This window comes from Triturus cristatus, chromosome 1_1, assembly GCF_964204655.1.
Source record: "Triturus cristatus chromosome 1_1, aTriCri1.1, whole genome shotgun sequence".
Lineage (NCBI taxonomy): Eukaryota > Metazoa > Chordata > Amphibia > Caudata > Salamandridae > Triturus > Triturus cristatus.
This window is the reverse complement of record NC_140579.1, coordinates 105,479,141-105,499,682: the sequence shown is the minus strand read 5'-3', so window position 1 is coordinate 105,499,682 and position 20,542 is coordinate 105,479,141. Positions and strand designations below refer to the sequence as shown.

Below are 20,542 nucleotides of genomic sequence, written 5' to 3'. Positions count from 1 at the left end.
TCTATCTTGTTCCAATGGGAAGTTATATTTAAAGGATGTTTTAAATAAACTCCCATTCTGTCCTATGGGGCAAGATAGCCTTTCAATAGTGAAAAACGAAATTGGCAGTATTTTACTATCAGGACATGTCACACATATCAGTACAAGTCCTACCTTTCACATACACTGCACCCTGCACAGGGGGGTACCTTGGGCTTAATTGTAAGAAAAGGGAGGTTTAGGGCCTGGGTGCACTTGCAAAGTCGCATTGGCAGTTGGCAGTGTCTGAATTACTTTTTCAGAGATACTCATCTGGGTGGCACAATCAGTGCTGCAGGCCCACTAGTAGCATTTAATTTACAGGCCCTGGCACACTCAGTGCCCTTTACTAGGGGCTTACCAGTAAATCAAATATGCTAATCATGGATAATCATTCATGATAAAAAATGTACACAGAGAGCATATGTACTTTAGCACTGAATAAAGTTGTAAAGTGCCCAGAGTCCTATAGCCAACAAACACAGGCCAGGAAAAAATAGGAGGAAGACGCACCAAGTTTGGGGATAACCCTGCAAAAGGGCCAAGTCCAACAATCCCTAAAAAGGAAACCCATCAGGCCCTTCAGCCTTGCCACCAGGTTACCTATTTAATGCACCTACTACACCTTCCAAAGCTATATAAAAACCTGAATGTTTAAGAATTGAATTGGTACGATGGACTATTATGAGTCTCGACAAATTGGCACAGGCCAGAATAGACCTTTGAAAAGTGCATTATTCATTTATCAGGAGGGATTAGAAAATCTAAATCAGATTCAGGAGAGTCATGAAAATAAGGTTGATAACTCTATTATCTTTCAGTGTACTGGCCACTATTAGGGGCAGGCTGGCTTCCTCACGTATAACTCTCTTCTCGTTTGATTAGTTAAAGTCATCTTATATTCCTGCCTGCAACCATGCATAGTGTCAGGGTACCTAGGAACACTTTTTAGGGCAGTCAAAAGGTTGTTGTGTGCCTTTGTGTAATGGGAATCAAACTATCTGACAATTTTCTTTTTGTGTGACCTAGAGGGTGCTGGAGCGGGTAATTCAAAAAATGTTGTATACCCTCCCCATTTTGCATGTTTATGCTAATTAAATTAATTAATTATAATCGAACTAATGTATTGAAGTGGAAATTATTAATCAATCTTATTAATAATTGAAATACACGTGGGATTGCTTTGCATGACTTTATTAATTCGTAAACTAAATTATGTACGCATACTAATGATAGACAATTAGAATATTGCATGATATATGTGGCTTTTGTGATGTATTTGTGATTTGTACTTTATTCAGTTAGTATAAACCGCTTGAATATTGCTTATTGCTAGATAAATACATACACATATGGGTATTAGCGAGGGAATAACATTTTATTAGTTATTTCTATGTATTAATTGCGTTTTGTGTTTCTTTTGCTTAAGTTGACCATTTGGGCCTGCCACAAAATGGCTGCCTCCGGTACCTAACTTGACTGTCGACGCTACACAAGGTTTTGGGTGAAGTGCGCCTGCGCTAACGCCAGCTACAGTGGTCTCGTCATGACCCTAACCAGACTGTACCCACCAAGGTCGCCCTGGGAAGCAAGCCAGCTTTTCAGAAGAACAATAAGACGTCTCTTAAAACCGGAACCAGCACGACTGATGATTTAAGAGACATTATTTCATGCGAACCCTGTCAGACGATCTTCGATTATCCAATCAGAGGAGCTGGAAACCAATATTTGTTACATTTTGTCAATGATTTTACTATAAATTATGGTAGAATAGAGAGGTTGGTGCTGGTTCGTTTTTGGCTTTCCTCGATTTCCTGACGTTATGCTGACAGAGAGGACGGTGACGCTGCAGGACAGCTGTTTCCCTGAATCTTTGACGGACTGAATTAATGCCCAAACTACTGATGAACTGAAATCACTAAATTTGATTGGCATAGAGACTACCGGATTTGACTTAGAGGACGACAATTAGCCAGAATAGGTAAATGTGATGATTGGTGACTTGAATAAATGAATGATTTAATTTGCATTAATTAGATAAAGATTGAATTGATTAACTACAGAATGAGTTGGGTTGTTTATTCATTGAAAATGCATATGTCTTCTAATGAACACTTCCCTATTCCAAATCATTCCCTGCATGTTGCAGGAGTCTCTGGCTAGGGAAACCTCCCCCACCCTTGGACTGCTGATGTTTGAAACCGATGCAAGCATTGTTGCCCCCTTCCCCCGAGCACCCGCGCCCAACTAGGCAACCATGTGTATCATAGAAAAAGAACAATGTGCAAGAAAGAAATCAATATAGCAACCCAATGAAACAGTTTGTATACAGACAGACCCCTAATATTTAGACAGTAATGGGATTGGGCTGGGGGAAGATGGTGGGTTGATCCAGCAGCGAGAAACAAACCCCATCTACTTGCTCCCATGAGCGCTGCCGACAACAGAACGGCTGCCTGCTGTGAGCATGGCCAAGAAACGGCAATAATGCTTGTACAGTATTAAACGTCACAGAGACAAAGCAATAGGTGATAGGTGTACACAAACACACATCCTACATTCTGCTCCAATTCTTTAGAGAACAAGAATAGGAGGACGACTTGTTTTCATGAAGCATAACCACAATGGGGTGACCCTGTGTCCCTCGGGACCTGGGTATGGATAAGAAAAACTACAATGGTTCCGTCGGGGTAAGGAAAATTACGAAAATGCAGAATTAATCAAAAAATGGTTGCTTAATACATAGCACAAATGTGGCAATTATTTCAATAGAAAATTAGCATGCAGTTTCAATGATTTTGGAACACAAAATTAAACAGCACTCACTAGTGGATGCTTGCAAAGGTATTATATTAAATACATTGAAGCTCTCATGGACATTTACAAGGCTGTCAAAGTGAGATACAAAAGATTGCAGTGACAAGCAGTATGGTGACATGTGGCGCTCAGTGTTAGTGGTGCAGTGCACATATACAAAGTAAAAATGAAGAAATTAGGAATTGGTCAGGAAAACAGGGAAAAACAATATCTCCTGTGGCTAGCACATTTGCTTAGTGATTTGGACCAGGAGATTTGTTGAGACTAAACCAGGTATTATCGTCGACGTTTCGACCTGGACAAGGCCTAGTTAAATTGTCATAGAGGGTCTTCTACAGGACATAAAGGCGGTGACAGCCCAGCATGGGGGTGGGCTTCCTTGGACGTCCCTCTCAGAATGAAGTGGATCTGCAAATGTCAGGAAAGCTCGAGTTATTCAGTATTTTGCGTTTGGAGTGGTCCTGTGATCTATATTGTTGAAGTAAGTGGCAAAAATACGATAAATCAATAGTGGCGGTAGGAAGACGTACTTGAAAGTGGATCAGTCACGAATCAATTCCTGCTCCTGCACGCTTCTCAGCAGCCTTACATGCACTGCACCGCTATCACTGAGCACCAAATGTCACCATACTTCTTGTCACTGCCATTTTTTATATCTCGCTTTGACAGCCTGTAAATACTTGTAAATATCCATGAAAGCTTCAATTTATTCAATACAATACCTTTGCAAGCATCTGCTAGTGAGTGCTGTTTCATTTTGTGTTCCAACATCACTGAACCGACTTGTTTTCATGAGCATGAGGTCAAGAGGAGATGAGACACCACAGTGCAAATGGGTGGAGATGTTAAATCCTCAAGGCACTATGGTCACTCTTCATTTGTATGGTCACAATCCCCACAGCCCATTACAACCTGCACACTTCTCCCAGTCTGTGATTGGTGAACGAGTCAGTGTCAATGTGAGAATTCAGACTCGAGGTGTGGAGGGCTCTTCCCAGAGTTTGACCTGGGCTCTTCCTTCATCCATAGGAATGTCCAAAGCTCGCAGATATAATGTTCCCCATTTCCCCTTGACAGCTGCTCACCACAAGCGGGAATTAGTCTAGGTCTTTAACATCTTATCCAAAGAGTTGCAGCATTACCTCTTGGTACTTTGATGCAATGTCCATTGTTATCCCGGGCAGGCTCTTCCTTTTCAGCGTCATACTGGACCAGCTCAAAGGGAACTGCCAGCTGCAAAAACATGGACATCGAAGAGAATGGTTGAAACTGCAGTTCGAAGATTCAGCATGTCTTGAACAATAAGCGCACATAGGAGAAGTTTGGGGAGAATTGTTTACATTTTGTTGACATGCTGAAGAACCCTTGCACATATATTCTAGCTCTGGCAATATTTAAATGCCTACAAAAGATATTTACAAACCACATTTACAAGCGAGCCGGGATTTTGTTTAAATTCTCCTAGAAATAGAAGTGGGTTAAACAAATATAATTAGAAAATACCCCTGAACTATGTGTACGTTGTCATGTCTTGAAATCTATGCAAACTAGTATGTCCTGGCCAGGGGAATGGAAAAAAAATATATAAATAACAAATGCTGCCTAATGTTTAGTTATTATGTCCTGCACGGGCACATTCTTTCTTAGGAGACAAGGGGGCATATTTACAAGCCCCTATCGCCACCGCAGCATCACATTTTTTGACACTCTGGTGGCATAGCGCTATTTTCAATATTTACAAGGAGGCGCTAAGCCGCTTGGCTTAACGCCAACTTGGTAAATATGCCCCTTTCCGCTGCAGTCCTCTTTAGCCAAGGGGCGTGCAATGGGTGTTGCTGTGGGCGTTCCACCACAACACCATATAAAAGCAGATGTTAGAATGGTGCATGAGGAGAAATGATTTTATTCTGCAGCACACATAAAAAGAGCAAAAGCCATTAATGATTGTCTGTGTGCAGGAAGGTGTCCCTTCCTGCACATAAAAAATCATTTAATAATGACAATTTGCTACTTCTATGTGTGCTGCAGAATGCACCACGCATGGAAGTAACAAATAGCCATGCTGGATGCTTATGTGCAGGAAGGTGCCCCTTCCTGCACATAAACAATCATTCCCTGCAATGTAGGCACCCTTGCACTATCGTGCAAAGATGACTATGTCGGTGCAGGCAGCTCATTTTAGCGCCAGCACTAGGGATAACACAGGGGTGCGCTGTATTGAGCAAATACAGCGCATTCCTGTGTTTTGAATATGTCATAGCGGGGTGCTGCCAAACTTAGCACAGCTCCGTGCTCTGATATTCTCTAGTAAATATGCCCCCAAGAGCCTAGGATTCCATAGATAGTCATAAGTAGTGTTTGAAGTCGAACTGCGTCAAACATTAACCAAAGGTTCTGCAGATTTGCACCAACCGAGCAAACACACGGGGAACACTTGAGTTGCAAAGTGCATACCACAAACACATCCCAGCAACGCCAGGTGATTATAATCCAACATGACACCCATAAACCCAACTAAATTCCATCAACCACGGATTCATTCTTCAAAATTATTCCAAATACACCGTCCATAGGTATGACCAAAATGTTGGCTGAGAAGAGTACACGTCCCGATAGGACCTCAACTTCTGGGCCCGAATTACTGTTCTGGGTCATCTTCTCTTGTATCACCAGAGCCCACCCTTAATGGGGTGCACCGGGCACAGAACACTGCACCCTATTACAGTGAGTGTAGTATTCACAGTGCAGGTGTGAACAGCACATTCATGAAAGACAGATAAACGCCTTTCCCTGCAGGGCTCACTTTGAGGGGGGCCAGGATTAATGCTCAGGTGGGTGCCGTGTGTGACTCCATCTGACTGCAGGGCGATATTTGGAGGGACCCTGGGACCCTCGTGTTCCCCTCTAAAGGGGTTTCTCTCTTTGGGATCACAAAACTATACCCCCCACCCCCTTATAGGAAAGGCAGCGTTAGTATAACCCCTCGGTCCGTGCATTCACAATGCTTCACAGTGAGTAGCAAGAAAAATGACTCTGATTTAATAACCATGTGTGCCCCGCGTAATGCACATTCTTGCACTAAAATGAAAACGCTATACTTTGCAGAAATGGCATTTTTCTGTGCTTGACTTTAATGGGTCCGAACCAGGGCTTTTCTCCTTTTTTGGATCCTAACAGCCATGATGCCAGTTTTTATTTCTCCTCACATTGCACGAAACAAAATGTTAACTTATGAAATACTGTGTTTTGACATTCTGTTCTGGAAGCACGAAGGAGGCATCCTATCTCAACTTTCTGCCGGTTCTACTGTAGACCTATTCTTGTGAGACTGTCACTAGATTTGTACTGACATCCAATGAGAATAGGTCAAAAGGGGTTGGAGTAATATTCATTTTGGTGATGGTGTTGGGATGGTGTTATATGTATTCTGATTTGTCCATCTTTATAATGATGTGATCACTTTATTTTGACAATATGATTTTCACTGTTTATATTGGTATAAAAGGGCTGCTTTTTGGCAGTGACCCATGAGTCGGGTTTGCCCAACTTGGAGAGCGGACCCTCGTCAGCATGACTCTTACTTAGGACTTTACTCTCAGACTTGACTCCACGTCAGACTATTCTCTCTGTATCTGACAAAGCCTTATGCTAATTCCCCGTATTGATATACCATGCATTTTTTCATTTTGTACTGCCCTTAAATTATTCATAACATTTTCATGGTATCTAAACTTACAGGACTTGACCCTTCTGGCTTAAGATTTATTTAATTGAATATGCTGATTTATTTGTTGTCAAAAAGTTGTCTGTAGGGAAATATTGCTATATATGTTCTTGAGGCTACCACTACTTAGGCGCTTCATCTTAGATCATCTGATAAGACAGTGTGAACAGTAGCAAGCCAATTCCAGCCAAATGAGTAGTAATAAATCAGGCATTTGCAAAACATTATGAACTTTTCATTTGTGCTGCAAGAGGTTCGAAAATCGTTCAAACCGCTTAGGGAGAGACTGGTCATAGCGCAATTTAAAGAATTAAATATGTCTACCAGACAACAGGAACAGAGAGGAAAAAGTGGGGTTTGGGGCTGTTCTAATTGCAGTCGCACCCGGCATGACTCGTGCGTGGGGGGGTGGAGTTGAGCGGGGAGGAGGGGGTTAATAAAAAAAATGAAAAAATGTAAACTTATCTTCGCCTCCGGTCTAGCGTCGCGTCTCCTCTCTCTGCCCCTTACAGGAAGCAGGCAGCTTATTTCTCCTACCCTAAGCCAATCTCAACGTAGGAATGGGGGCCTGGGCATTTTCTCCATGCAGGCTATAATGGAGCCTTCATAGAGAACATGCAAAGTGCGCATGACTGTTTGACCGGCCAGAGAGGGCCGCCACTCCTTCCCCTGAGAGCAGAGCAGCCCCACCCCGCTAAGACGAAGTAACAAATAAACTGATAATAACGTCCAGTTATTACCATTTTATTTTTCATTTAACTTCTAAAAGCATTGGGGAGATAGAGCGTCATGATGTTCTGAAAATTGTTGGGGTGCATCATAACCATGGATAGTCCGCACCCGCACATATATTGGTGTTTTATGCTAAAGTGGTGTTTTATACTAAAGGTTGATTATTAGAAACGTGGAGTCATAACGAAATGTGTAAATGTAATGTTAGAAAAGTATTTTGTGACATTCTAGCAAGGTGAAATGGCATTCAATTGAAGTATGTAACCTTTTTATGCTTAATGTAAATGTTTAATGAAGTAGGCATATGTAATGAAATGCATTTGATTTAAATGTGCACCATATTAAAGTTGCATAGGTAGAAATGATTAATTGTGCTTAAATGTTATGAAATGTAGAAGCTTGCAACTGTAATGCTTATTAATGTGCAATTCTGATGTGTGAAGGCCTCATTCACGTTTTAAATTCGAAAGGCTTATGTGTATTTCTTATATTAGCTGAATTTGTAGGCCTGAAATATAACTCCCTGGTAAAGCTCTCATTTAGAGGCAGTCAGCGAAAATCATGTGCGTGCAAGGATGTTCTATTCTCAAGCCTCTGTTGCAGGTGCAAGGACATTGTCCTCGTTAGCTAAGAATAACGCTTTTGTTTTAGGAATTAGGTATGGAGGAGATTTGCTACACTGTCTATACGAATGCTGATAACTGGAGGATGATACTTTCTGCGCTGAGGGAGCCTGGGACCCAAGGACGTTTCAACCATTGCTGGACGAAATACAGATTTTGGTGGAAAATTACCTACGAGAGGTGTCCGGCCAGAAGAGGCGTTTCGGAGGCATGTCCTCCATGTTGTACTTTTTGTATTAGGGACAGTGCCCCGAGGGAAGAGTTAGCAGAGAGCCGTTAGAGGGTAGAAGGGAAAGATTGATATTGAGGAGGGAGACTTGGAATGAACTTGGTAGCTTCGGCTACTGACCCTTACAACGTGAGTGTACTTCTTTGGAAGACTTCACAAGCTGACACCTTTTCCTGATCTTGTCTGGGAGATGCTAAGTAGGGATGCCACTTTAGTGATAGTGATGGGACAGATTAACAGATTTTCTCTTGCAGCCTGATGAAGACTGACTTAGATGTCGGAGCAGTCATTGCTAGTTTAATCTTTTTGGAGTTGCTTATCCTTTATATGCTTCATCGGATTAAATTGGTGCATAGGATGAACTTTGTATTAGTGCCCATGTATTTCTTTAACCTCGTCATGAGGTGCTTGTATGTTCAGTTATTTTTGGCTTTGTAATAAAACGCCTAAATTGAGAGTTCGGAGTCAATGATCCTTTCCGGAGTCTAAATTGATTAGTCCATTGGCTTAGTTTGAATGGATTGGTTTTCTCCCCTTTACACTTCACAGCAGGTAAGAAGGTCTAGTCGGCTGAGAATTCTTAGGAGTAGTAAGATAAGATAAGATAAGAATCCGGCATTATCAATTGGTAGCAGAGGATGGTTACCTCTGTAGTAAGGGGAGAAGTAGAGCAAGGTAGGTATTAAGCCCCATTGAGCCCGAGTGATGGTGATCCGGCGGAACGTGAGCGGAGGACAATGGTGTTCGTTGGAAATCGGTGGAGAGTGACAGTGCGGCAGAAGCAGCAGTTCGTGGGAGAGTGAGTATGAACAGGGATGTGTGTCAGATTGCGGTGTTTTTTTGATTGTGTGATGTCTTGCAGAGTTGGAGAGAGAGTCAAGTGATTGTGGTTTCAGACTGTGAGCGCATGCGGTCCATGAGATTTGATTTTGATATCCCGGTATAAGAGATTGTGGTGTAGAAAACACCCAGAGTTGAAATTGTCTGACCAGTGATTGCGGGAGTCATGAGACATTGTTGGCTGACCCACCGGTGATAGGGAACGTATGTGTGAGTGCGTGGGTAATTGACGCAGGTCATGGGTTACTGTATGTGAATTATCGAGCGAGTGAATGCTATCGATTAGGTACATGACTGTCCGGACGTTCTTGGGCAGATAGTCTGAGGCAGTTGTCCAGTCGTTACGTGAACAGACGATTGCCAGAGTTAAGGTCGACAATTATATGAGACCGTCCGGTCGTTTGGTGGACAGACAGCCAGAGAAGTGACTGTTTGGTCGTTTGGACAAACAGTTATTTCTTTGTATGAAAGAGACGTGTGAGTGTGCGAGAGACAAATTGTAAAGGAGGGGGACTGCTGCATGCGGAGGAAGAGTGACGTCAGGAGGTGCCGCGCTGTGATAGGTCGGTTGGTGTGAAGCCGCACTGGTATTGGTGGATTGACATCAGGAAGTAAAACGAAACGCTGTGTGTAGAAGAAAGTCGGTTTCATCATGAAATGTTTTAAAGTTTTACAAGATATGTGTAGAGGAGATAGAAGGGTGGTTACTCGGGGAGGAGAAGAAGCCCCGCCTGAGGATACCCCAGCTCATTACATGGCTACGAATGTGGGATTGCATACTATAAATTGGCTTAAAAATTGGCATAAAATGACTGAAAAAGAGGGAGAATGGGATTTTCTGCATTATGGTACTTTCAGGTTGGAAGTGTTGTACCAGTTGAAATCTGTGATGTCTTCATTGCGACCCCTACCCAGACCGACACATGCATGGATGAGAGCGGCACATGACAGGAAAAGAGAACAAAGTCAGGAAAGTGTGAAAAAGTCAATCGGGGCATTTCAAGATGCTAGATGAGACGCATTGGAGAACAGAAGGAGGGTGGAAAATATTGAGGGGGATAGGCTATTCCCGTGGATGGTGAAGGTAGGAGATACCCAGAAGAAGAGCGGTGAAGAAGATGATAGTGACACAGATGACAGCTTGCTAGACAGGTTACTGTCAGAAAGATCACCTCCATATAACCCAGACTCAGAAGAGGGAAAATCAGCACTGACAGAGGGAATTAGAGAACCGCAGATTCAACCTAGTGCGAGAGTTGTAGGGAGAATCTCAACCGGAACGGAAGGGATGAGAACACAGACACCAACAGGTACCGAAGCGAATGGAGTTACAGGCGTTACAAGGTTGCCGGATGCTCTTACGGTACCGGTTACCATTGGCCCCATAGTGTCAGTATACGACCCAGATCAAGTAAGTGAGGGAAGCCTAATGCAGTCAGCAGGCAGAGAGGGGACTAGCACTGAAGGGAATGGCATGGTGATTGGAATAGCTCACCTTCCGAGATCCATAGAATTGAGTACGCCATAGCCAGCCACTGCAGACTCCTCTAGAGGACCCATGGAATCTAGAACAGTGAGGCCAAGGTCTTTGGTAGATTCAAGATCTGACCTAAGAATGTGGGAACCACCAGTGAGGAGCCAGAATGATAGGATGACAGGATATTGGGATTACGGAAACTCAGGAAACAGACCAGTCCTTAGAAAAATAGCAAAAGCGAACCGATGTGGAGATCAGAGCAGCGAGAATTAAGAATCGAGTGGTACATCTAGTAGAGGGACACTGAAAGTTGATATAAGAGCAAAGATGTTGGATGTGGTGAGACTGAAAGCAGTTGTAGATGAGGTAATTAGTGGGAACCTGCCTTTGGAAACAGTGGAGCTTTATGAGCCAGATGAGTTGCTGTTTGTAGCAAAGGACGTAACTCGCAAAGCAAGGTTAGCACATGAGAAATTGACAGAGTTGGCCAAACGGTATGAGGTGGATCTGTCCAAAACAAAGATGTTTCAGGGAAGTCATAGATTGCAGTACGTGCATGGAGCATGCTTAATAAGTGGGAGGAAAGATGGTCCAAAAAGAAGAGCACCAGAAGAGCCTTGGAGAGACACCGCCTCCAGGAGGGGGGATTTCACGGGGAAGAGATTGGATTAATCAAGGGTGTTGAACTAGTTGAGATCCAGGTTAAGCAGAACGTTGAATTCCCGAGAACACCTCAGTATAATCTGTCACCAGAGACGATCTCAGGGATTAAACCCGTAAGCGATTCCATGATTAAGCAGGGAAACCTGAAGGAGGTAATGGGTAGTCAATGCAACTCACCCATTATGGGATTACAGAAACCAAACGGGAAATTCAGAATCGCGCAAGACCTGAGAAAGGTCAATACGATTGTTGTTCCATGCTGTACAGTGGTACCGAATCCATCAGTGATACTTTTTCAGATTCCATGCGAGGCTGAGTGGTTTACTGTGATTGACCTGTGTCAAGCATTCTTTTCGATACCTCTCCACGAGGAGAGCCAATATTTATTTGCCTTCCGGCTGGAAGACCGCATGTGAACGTGGTGTTGTATTCCTCAAGGGTATACAGAGAGCCCATCGATCTTTAATCAGATCTTGAAAAATAATCTTGAGAGTCTTGTATTGCCACAGAGCTCAGTCCTCATGCAATACATTGATGACCTCCTTATTGCATAAGAAACGGAGGGTGCTTACAGGATTGACATAATTGCCTTACTGAATCATTTGGCAGAGAATGGACACAGGGTGTCCCCAAATAAGCTGCAGTACTGTATGAGTGAGGTACAGTACTTGGGTCATCGAATTGAGAAAGGCAAGAAAAAGGTGTCACCAGACCAAATTGAAGCGATCATGAATATGACTGTACCTATTACTCAGAGGGCAGTCAGAATGTTCCTGGGAATGGTTGGCTACTGTTGCCAATGGATTCCCAATTTCTCTCAGAAGGCAAAGCCTTTGCAAAGACTGACGCACATGGATGTGAGTGATCCGGTACCATGGGACCACGACTGTCTGGTGGCGTTCTTGGAATTGAGAGAGTGTCTGTGCCGTGCTCCGGCTGTGGGAATGCCTGACTACAACAAGCCTTTTCATTGTTCTGTTGTGAGTGAGAAGGTTGCACATTGTCAGTCCTGACTCAGAGTCATGGAGGTGTCCGTAGACCAGTTGCCTATTTCTCAGCTACTTTAGATCCAGTAGCTTCAGCGTTGCCCGGATGTCTCAAATCCATTGCTGCAACCGGTGTCAGCATTAAAAGATGTGAAAGCATTGTCATGGGTCACCCTTTGATAGTCCATGTTCCGCATTCTGTTGAACTGTTGATGACAAGGACTAAAACACAACATCTGACAAACAATAGACTCACACGCTACAAGCTCTGAGAAGATGTTCTTTTTAAAGTCCTGCTATACTGATGACATTGCCAAATGTAGATGATGAAGATTGTGAAGACCATGACTGTCTCAATGTGTCTGAACTTTGCACCAAACTGAGACCTGACATTGTTGATGAACCTCTGTCTGACCCTGATGAAATTTTCTTTGTCGATGGTTCATGCTTAAGAGCCAATGTTGGTCAGTTGAGAGCAGCGTTTGCTGTATGTACCATTACCGGAGTGGTTGAAGCTGCTTGCTTAGAAGGAGTATTCTCTGCACAAGTGGCCGAAATCATTGCCCTGACGCGTGCCTGTTTGGCAGCTGATCAGATATGAATCCCCATCTACACCGACAACTAGTATGGGTTCGGTGTGGTTCATGATTTCGGACAGCTATGGTCTCAGAGAGGTTACATGACGTCATCTGGTTCTCCCATCAGAAATGGAGAATATGTGAGACAGTTGTTGGAAGCATTGCAATGTCGCTTTAGTGAAGTGTGCAGCATATGGGAGGGGAACTGACTTTGTTTCTCTTGGTAACCAGTACGCGGACGAAGTAGCATGTTTTTGTGCTGAACAAGGGTGTATATTTACTGGAGATTACATGGGAGAGAGCCAAGAAAGAACCAAGCTCAGCATGATGTTGGCCATTGTAGACACTTGGGAGGAACTCAAGCGCCTGCAGGGAGACGTCTCAGAGCAGGAAAGGGATCTGTGGATCAAATCAGGATGTGAGAAAGGAGATATTGATGTTTGGGTTTCAAGTGATGGTCAAGCAGTGTTACCAGATGACCTACTGAGCCCCATGGCAAGACAGATTCATGGTGCTGTGCACCTCGGAAGAGATCAGATGGTGTGAGTGTTCAGACAGACATGGTACAACCCACGATTTTGTGCGGTTGCTGAAGCAGTGTGTCAGAGGTGTGTTACTTGTCAACAGATGAATGCTGGAAAGAAAACTGTGGTTACATTGAGTCACATTGGGAGGTCAAGGGGACCTTTCAATAGAATGTAGTTGGACTTATTTGAGATGCCTAAGTGCAATGGATTGAGGTACATTCTAGTGGTAGTGTGTGTTTTCTCAAGGTGGGTGGAAGCTTACCCATCATGAAGGTGTGACACCCTCACGCAGCGAAGCTGCTATTGACGGAATTGATTCCCAGGTTCAGTTTTCGAACCTCGTTGGAATCGGATAGAGGAACACACTTCCACAGCGAGATCATGAAGTTGCTTTGCTCTGCTTTGAATGTTGATCAGAGACTCCATTGTAGCTATCGACCAGAGGTTTGTGGGATAGTGGAGCAGATTAATGGGACTTTGAAAGTATGGATGGCAAAAGTGTGTTTGTCTCAATCTCTGAAATGGCCTGATGCATTGCCCTTGGTGTTCATGAGTGTTCGCAGTGTCCCAGATAGGAGGACCGGTCTATCTCCCCATGAAATACTTATGGGGAGGGCGATGCTATTGCTAGCAATATCAGCCACAGCTTTGATAAACATCACTGATGACTTGATCCTTGATTACTGCAAAGGACCAGCTAATGTGGTCCGTTCTGTGTCCCAGCAGATGCAAGCTGGAGCTGTTCCAGCTTCAAGTGATCTGTGCCACGACCTGTGCCCAGGTGATTGGGTGCTTGTCCGCAAGCACCTGAGGAAGAGCTGCCTGGATGCTCAGTGGCGAGGCCCTTATCAAGTAATACTGGTAACGAACACAGCAGTGAAGTGCGGAGGATTTCCAAATTGGGTGCATGCTTCCCACACCAGCAGAGTTTCAGCACCCTTGGAAGAAACAGCTCCTCTCACAAATGAAAATCCAGCGGTGGCGGCAGGGCCACAAGAGGGGGCAAGTCAAGCTGTGAGGGTTGCTGACCAAGCTGGTTGCTCACCATACCAGGCTGAGGAGGGTTACGCTACACAAAACCCAGACATTGACTCTGAAGAGGAAGATCCTGTTGTGAGTGGTACAGAGTCAGACTCAGCGAAGGAAGTGGTGCATAAAGTGTTCGTGAGGAAAGCAGAAGGGCTAAACGAGCCGAAGAATCGTGGCCTGGGAGGCAGAGAAGGCTGAATCTGAGGCTGGCTCCCGAGAGAGATCTTGTATGTTAAATAATTTAAGTAATATTGATTTATAAAAGAAAATAATTTAATTATAGTTTATTATTTTTAGGTATTAATATTGTTATTAAAGAGTTACTATTTGAGCTAATAATAATAATAAATATTTTATGGAATATGTATACATTTTGAGTACATTAATACTCAGGTATGAATATTAATACTACTATTTGAATTATTAAGGAGCATTTATAGGTGATATTCTTTTGATTTGAAGATAATAATAAAATAATACTCAGGTATTAATTGTGTTATTAAATACTTAATTTTGATTATAATAATTATTTAGCTTATTTTAAGGTTTAGATTCCAATTTATGTAAATTAATACTCAGATATCAATAATATTTACAAGAATGTATTCGTTATGTAAAAACTTATAGAAAATATTATTATAAAGTAATAAAATATATTTAAATGTTTTATACATACCAAATTTTAAATAAAAATATAGGGAATTTGATGTTTAAATATTATTGTTAAGAATAAAAGGTGAACAATACATATAGTTAAATGTAAAGTATATGTAAATTATTAATTAATGTTAAAAAAATAATACATATATAGATTTAAATGTGTAAAATAACAAATAATTATTTAGCATTTTATTATTTTAATAAATATACATAAACATGTATAAACAAATGCAAAATATGTAATGATTGTGTAACAAATTTTTATTGATAATTTTAAATATTTAGAATAATTGTAATAAATTCAGAACAATATGTACAAAAATAGAGTACACAAAAACATATTTTATAAAATTATTTTTGTATTTTTCTATGTATAGTAACTTTATACACATACATTTTGTAATACGTTTCTCACGCTTTTCCATTGTTTTCAATGAGAGAAAATTTAGTTTTTTCATTTTTACTAAAACACGTCGACGCATCAACGTAAGTTTCATCATTACGGAGATTGCCGCTGGAGAGAAAAGAAGCAAGGGAGAGCTGTGTTAAGGTAAGATTCTTTTACATTATTAAAATACATAGATATCCTTTAGGATGGCGGGCAGAAAAGCACCCCGACCGCCATGGAAGCGGAAAACAACCGCCTGCTGGCACTGTTGGAAAACCGTCACCAAATTAGGATTAACCGCCCAAAAAATCCGACCGCGGCGGAACGAGGCCAAGAATAACCGCCCGTGTGGGTTGAGATGGCCAAATCCATGCGCGGCGGTTGGAATTGCGGCGGAAAAACACCAACAAAAACCGCCGCAAGTATAGCGGAGACACCGCACTGGAAATTAGGATACCCCCAAGGCTCCCGAGCTGAAGCACAGCCAAAGCGGTGGACGAACCATACAAAATATGGCAGACAGACCCAAAACCCCACATGAAGGCCAAAAAGTGCACACAGAAAACTAGCCATGTCCCCCAAATACACAAAACACACCCCAATCACACAACCACATGGCAAAACGAAAAATAAAAATCCCAGGACAACACACCTGTCAGCAACACCCCAATTGGACACACCCACATAGCTGAGAATAAAACCAGCCCTTTCCCTGACCACAATCCCTTGCAAAACTCCAGGAGAGAAGGGACACATACCACAGCTGACAGGAGAGGCAAAGGACACAACTAACCCCCTGCACAACACACACATTACACAGCACAACCACAACCACCACTCACACTCCTGCACCCACAACCACTTTGCACACCACACACCATGGCCACACAGAAAATGCCCAAATTCACTGAGAGTGAGTAGAAGGTCATTGTAGATGAGATAGTCAGAGTGGAACCACAGCTTTTTGGTACCCTGGTCCAACAGATTAGCCTCTAGAACACAAATGTGGGCAAGGATAGTTCAAAGGGTCAATGCAGTAGGGACCACCCCAAGATCAAAAAAGGAGATCATGAAGCATTGGCATGATCTGAAGAGGGTGGTCAAGGAGATGAGGAGCAAGAACCGTGAGCTGGCTCAGAGGACTGGTGGTGGCCCTCCCATTCCACCAAAACCATTCACACAATGGGAGGAGAAGGTGCTAGCCATACTGCATCCAGAGAGTCTCACAGGAGTAGCCGGGGGAGTGGAGGCTGGTAAGTACAAACAAATGACTACTGCCACTCTGCTATGTACTGTCTTGCACAAGTACAAAGCTACACCACCTAGGACACATACCATCCATCTGCACCACACACTCACAAAAACATGGTTCACAGATCCAACATTCACCCACTCCCATTCACCCGAAACGTAGCTACCAACATTACCATGGGGGCATGTGTACAGACAGACAGCACTACAACTCCCACCAGGACCCCTGGTCCACAGCATCAGCAAGATGGATACCTCCCCCCACCCCACCCAGAAGCATGTGTCAGCCATTACACAACCCACATCAAACTCACAGGTAGGTAGCCATCTTCCCTGAGAGGGTGTTGGTGGCTGGGAGGGCTGCACTACAACTCCCAACATTCCCTCTTTCCCACACCTCTGCAGGATGGAGCCCTCCCCCCACCCAGAAGCAGTTGGAAGCCATTGCAGGACACCAAACAAACTTACAGGTAGGTAGCCATCTTCCCTGGGAGGGTGTTTGTGGCTGGGAGGCCTGCACTACTACTCCCAACATTCCCTCTGTCCCACACCTCAGCAGGATGGAGCACTCCCCCACCCAGGAGTAGTTGGAAGCCATTGCAGTACACCAAACAAACTTACAGGTAGGTAGCCATCTTCCCTGGGAGGGTGTCTGGGGGTAGGAGGCCTGCACCACTACTCCCACCATGCCCCCTGTCCCACACCTCAGCATGATGGAGCCCTCCCCCACCCAGAAGCAGTTGGAAGCCATTGCAGTACACCAAACAAACTTACAGGTAGGTAGCCATCTTCCCTGGGAGGGTGTTTGTGGCTGGGAGGCCTGCACTACTACTCCCAACATTTCCTCTATCCCACACCTCAGCAGGATGGAGCACTCCCCCACCCAGGAGCAGTTGGAAGCCATTGCAGTACACCAAACAAACTTACAGGTAAGTAGCCAGTATGTGCACCCACCCATTTTTCACAAATTAAATGGTGCCATATGACAACACCAGCCCTCTCATTGCACAAAGATTCATACCTACCCCATTGCCAATGAGTTCTCAATTAAACACATTGTGCCAGGCCCTAGATGGCAACAAGTCCCTGTAAACCTTAATTGTGCACGGTCGCATGGTATGCCTTGACATCTCACACCATGGACAAGTAATGCCTGTACCACTGCATCATGTCAGGTAGCACAGTAGTGCACATAGTCAACAATGTGATGATATGTCAATTGTGCAGTGTACAAAAAGTGAAAGACACACAGCTAACACAAAGCTTGCCAGGTGCACTGCAATGACCATTTCACATCTGACCCAAAGGTGACCAAGAACTCACTGCAGAGGACAACACCAGCAACCTGCAGAGCCAGTCTCCACCCCCAGTACAAGGACTCTCGGATGTTGACTCCCAGGATTCCATGGACGATGAGCTCGAGGCCTGCGCAACTGGTGTGCCAGGGAGCAACAGGTCCCAGGACCCCATCGTCCCCCCCACCACATCTACGCCAACAACAACTCCACAGCAGACCCCTGCTATCACGGCCTGTGCGGCCACCACCACCACCACCACCACCACTGCTGCCTGCAACACCCTCCCTGTCCCAGAGGAAGACCAGCACATACCACCGACAGAGGAGGGCAGGGAGAGGATGCGGGTGCCCACAGTGGTGAGGCAACAGGTCCGTGGCAGCAGGGCAGGTGGGAGGGGTAGGGTCACCCAGGGACACCAGGAGGCTGAGACCCACTCCCTGGAACACATCACCAGAGTCCTGGGCGCATACGAACAGGCCCAGGGACGAACGGGCCGGTCGGATGAACTGTTGCACGAGCTCCTCCTGCTGATGAGGTCCATCGACACCCGCATGGGACAAATCGTGGATCACTTGGGCCAACAAGTGGAGGTACTGAGGGATAGGCATGCGCCACAGACAACACCTTCACCTCCCTCTGGTGGGCCGCACAATGACAGTTCACCATCCTCCCGCATGCCCACAGAGAGGGGTGAGTCCTCAGACCCCACTGGCCCTGCAGCAGGGCCCCCCCTGCCAAACGACGAAGGGGCCGTCCCAAGAAGACCCTGGGAGTATCTAGAGGCCAAGCACCTGCCAGACGCCAGTCACGGAGCCAGTCATGATGGCAACCCTCTCCACCACTGCATTGACTTTTTGGACTGGCCTTCCCCACACTGCCTTGTGAATGACATCTGTCTGTTGGACTGGGTCACCACAGCAATGTGGTGACTACTCGACTATCTCATCTACCACAACTGTCAACTCACTGCTCCACCCCCCCAATGGAAATGCACACCCCCCTCGCATCTCACCATTGAAAATAAAATATCCTCACACACATGTTGTCGTGTCTGCACCGTCTTTATTGCAGGATGTACAGTCGTCAACATGATCACAATGTACCAGGAGCATGGGTTGTATGTAGGCAAGTAGAAGTCGAAGGCACCTAGGGAAACAAAACAACAACTGTCACTGGTCTGGGTGTGGCATCACAGACATCACACAACCCCTACCATCAGGATAACCCAACATGCACATGTCACAATGACCACCAAGTGCTAACATACACGTCCTGTTGATGTTCCCAAATGACATGTCCCAGAAACATTTCCAACCACCACTGAGTCTACAACTGGCTGATGCTACAATTCTCACATGCCCCTTCACGACAACAGCAATATCATCAGACAATGGGTATGTTGCACATTGACACCCACCGTCAAGTGAAGTAGCGGGTGATGAGCTGTTCACGCAGGTCAACACCTTCCTCCTCTCCACTGTCCTCATCACTGGACACGGCTTGGTTTGCAGGCTGGGGCCTTGGGTCCTCACCATCATCCAGGAGCAGGGGAATCTCCTTGCGAATAGCTAGGTTGTGGAGCATGCAGCATGCCACTACAATCTGACACACCTTCCTGGGCGAGTATGCCAGTGCACCTCCGGTCTTGTCCAGGCAGTGGAAATGTGACTTGAGCAGACCAAAAGTATGCTCCACCACACGACGTGTCCTCCCATGGTGCTCATTGTAGCGGACTTCAGCCGGTGACCTGGGATTCCGCAGTGGGCTCAGCAACCAGGGACGGTTGGGCTATGCAGAGTCACCTAGGTATGACAAACACAGATAGACATTGCAACGTCGCAGAGGCTCAGGGCAGGAGGTCACACACACAGCACACCACGCAACTAGGCATACTCACCCACAATCCATGCACGCTCGGGAAGAAGATTAGCCATCAGCTGGGGCACTATGCTGTTCCGCAGGATGTAGGAGTCATGGGTCGAGCCTGGGAATTTGGCACACACATGCGAGATGGTCATATCTGCCAGGCACACCACCTGCACATTGATGGAGTGGTAATGCTTGCGATTGCGGTAAATGTGCTCACTGTCTGTGGTGGCACAAGAATGACATGGGTGCAATCAATGGCCCCAACAACATTGAGGATGTGTCCAAGGGGATAGAACTCTCCCTTTACAGCTGGCAATTCAGCACCCCTGGGGAAATGGATGTATCTGTCCTTGTATAGCATCATGGCGGACAGTACATCACTCAGCACCATGCGGAACATCGGTTGTGACATCCCACCAGCGCTGGCCACTGTCTCTTGGGTCGATCCAGTGGCAAAAAAATGCAGGGCTGCCATCACCTTATAAGTAGGGGTGAAAGCTGTTGGATATGTCCTGCGGGGCTGCAGGTGGGGCTCCAACAGATCACAAAGGATTTTCAGGGTGGCTCTGTCCAGGCCGCATTTCCGTATGATTGCAACATCCTCCATGTCCTCCAGCACCGTCAAGCGATGAGTCAAATTTGGCCTCGTCCTACATGAGATGATAGTGGACACATGTCAATGCAATACATCATGAGATGTGCACAGCATATCACGTTCTAGATGACACAACAACAACAACAATGACTGACATCTATAGTGAGTAACAGACCAGCTTACATGTAGGGACACCTTCATGTACACAAAGGCCACACCTGTCAACTTACACAAGACA

The 20,542-nt window shown here is 44.9% G+C and overlaps 1 protein-coding gene across 1 annotated transcript in view; it reads right to left on the bottom strand.

Annotated features, from left to right (window-relative positions):
* LOC146869659 (long-chain fatty acid transport protein 2-like) overlaps positions 1 to 20,542 on the bottom strand; it is a 327,567-nt gene that overhangs the window by 106,977 nt on the left and 200,048 nt on the right. Inside the window, exon 6 of the mRNA XM_085609559.1 lies at positions 3,978 to 4,068. Coding sequence (XP_085465685.1) covers positions 3,978 to 4,068 — 91 coding nt within the window. The remainder of the gene's footprint in view (positions 1 to 3,977; positions 4,069 to 20,542) is intronic.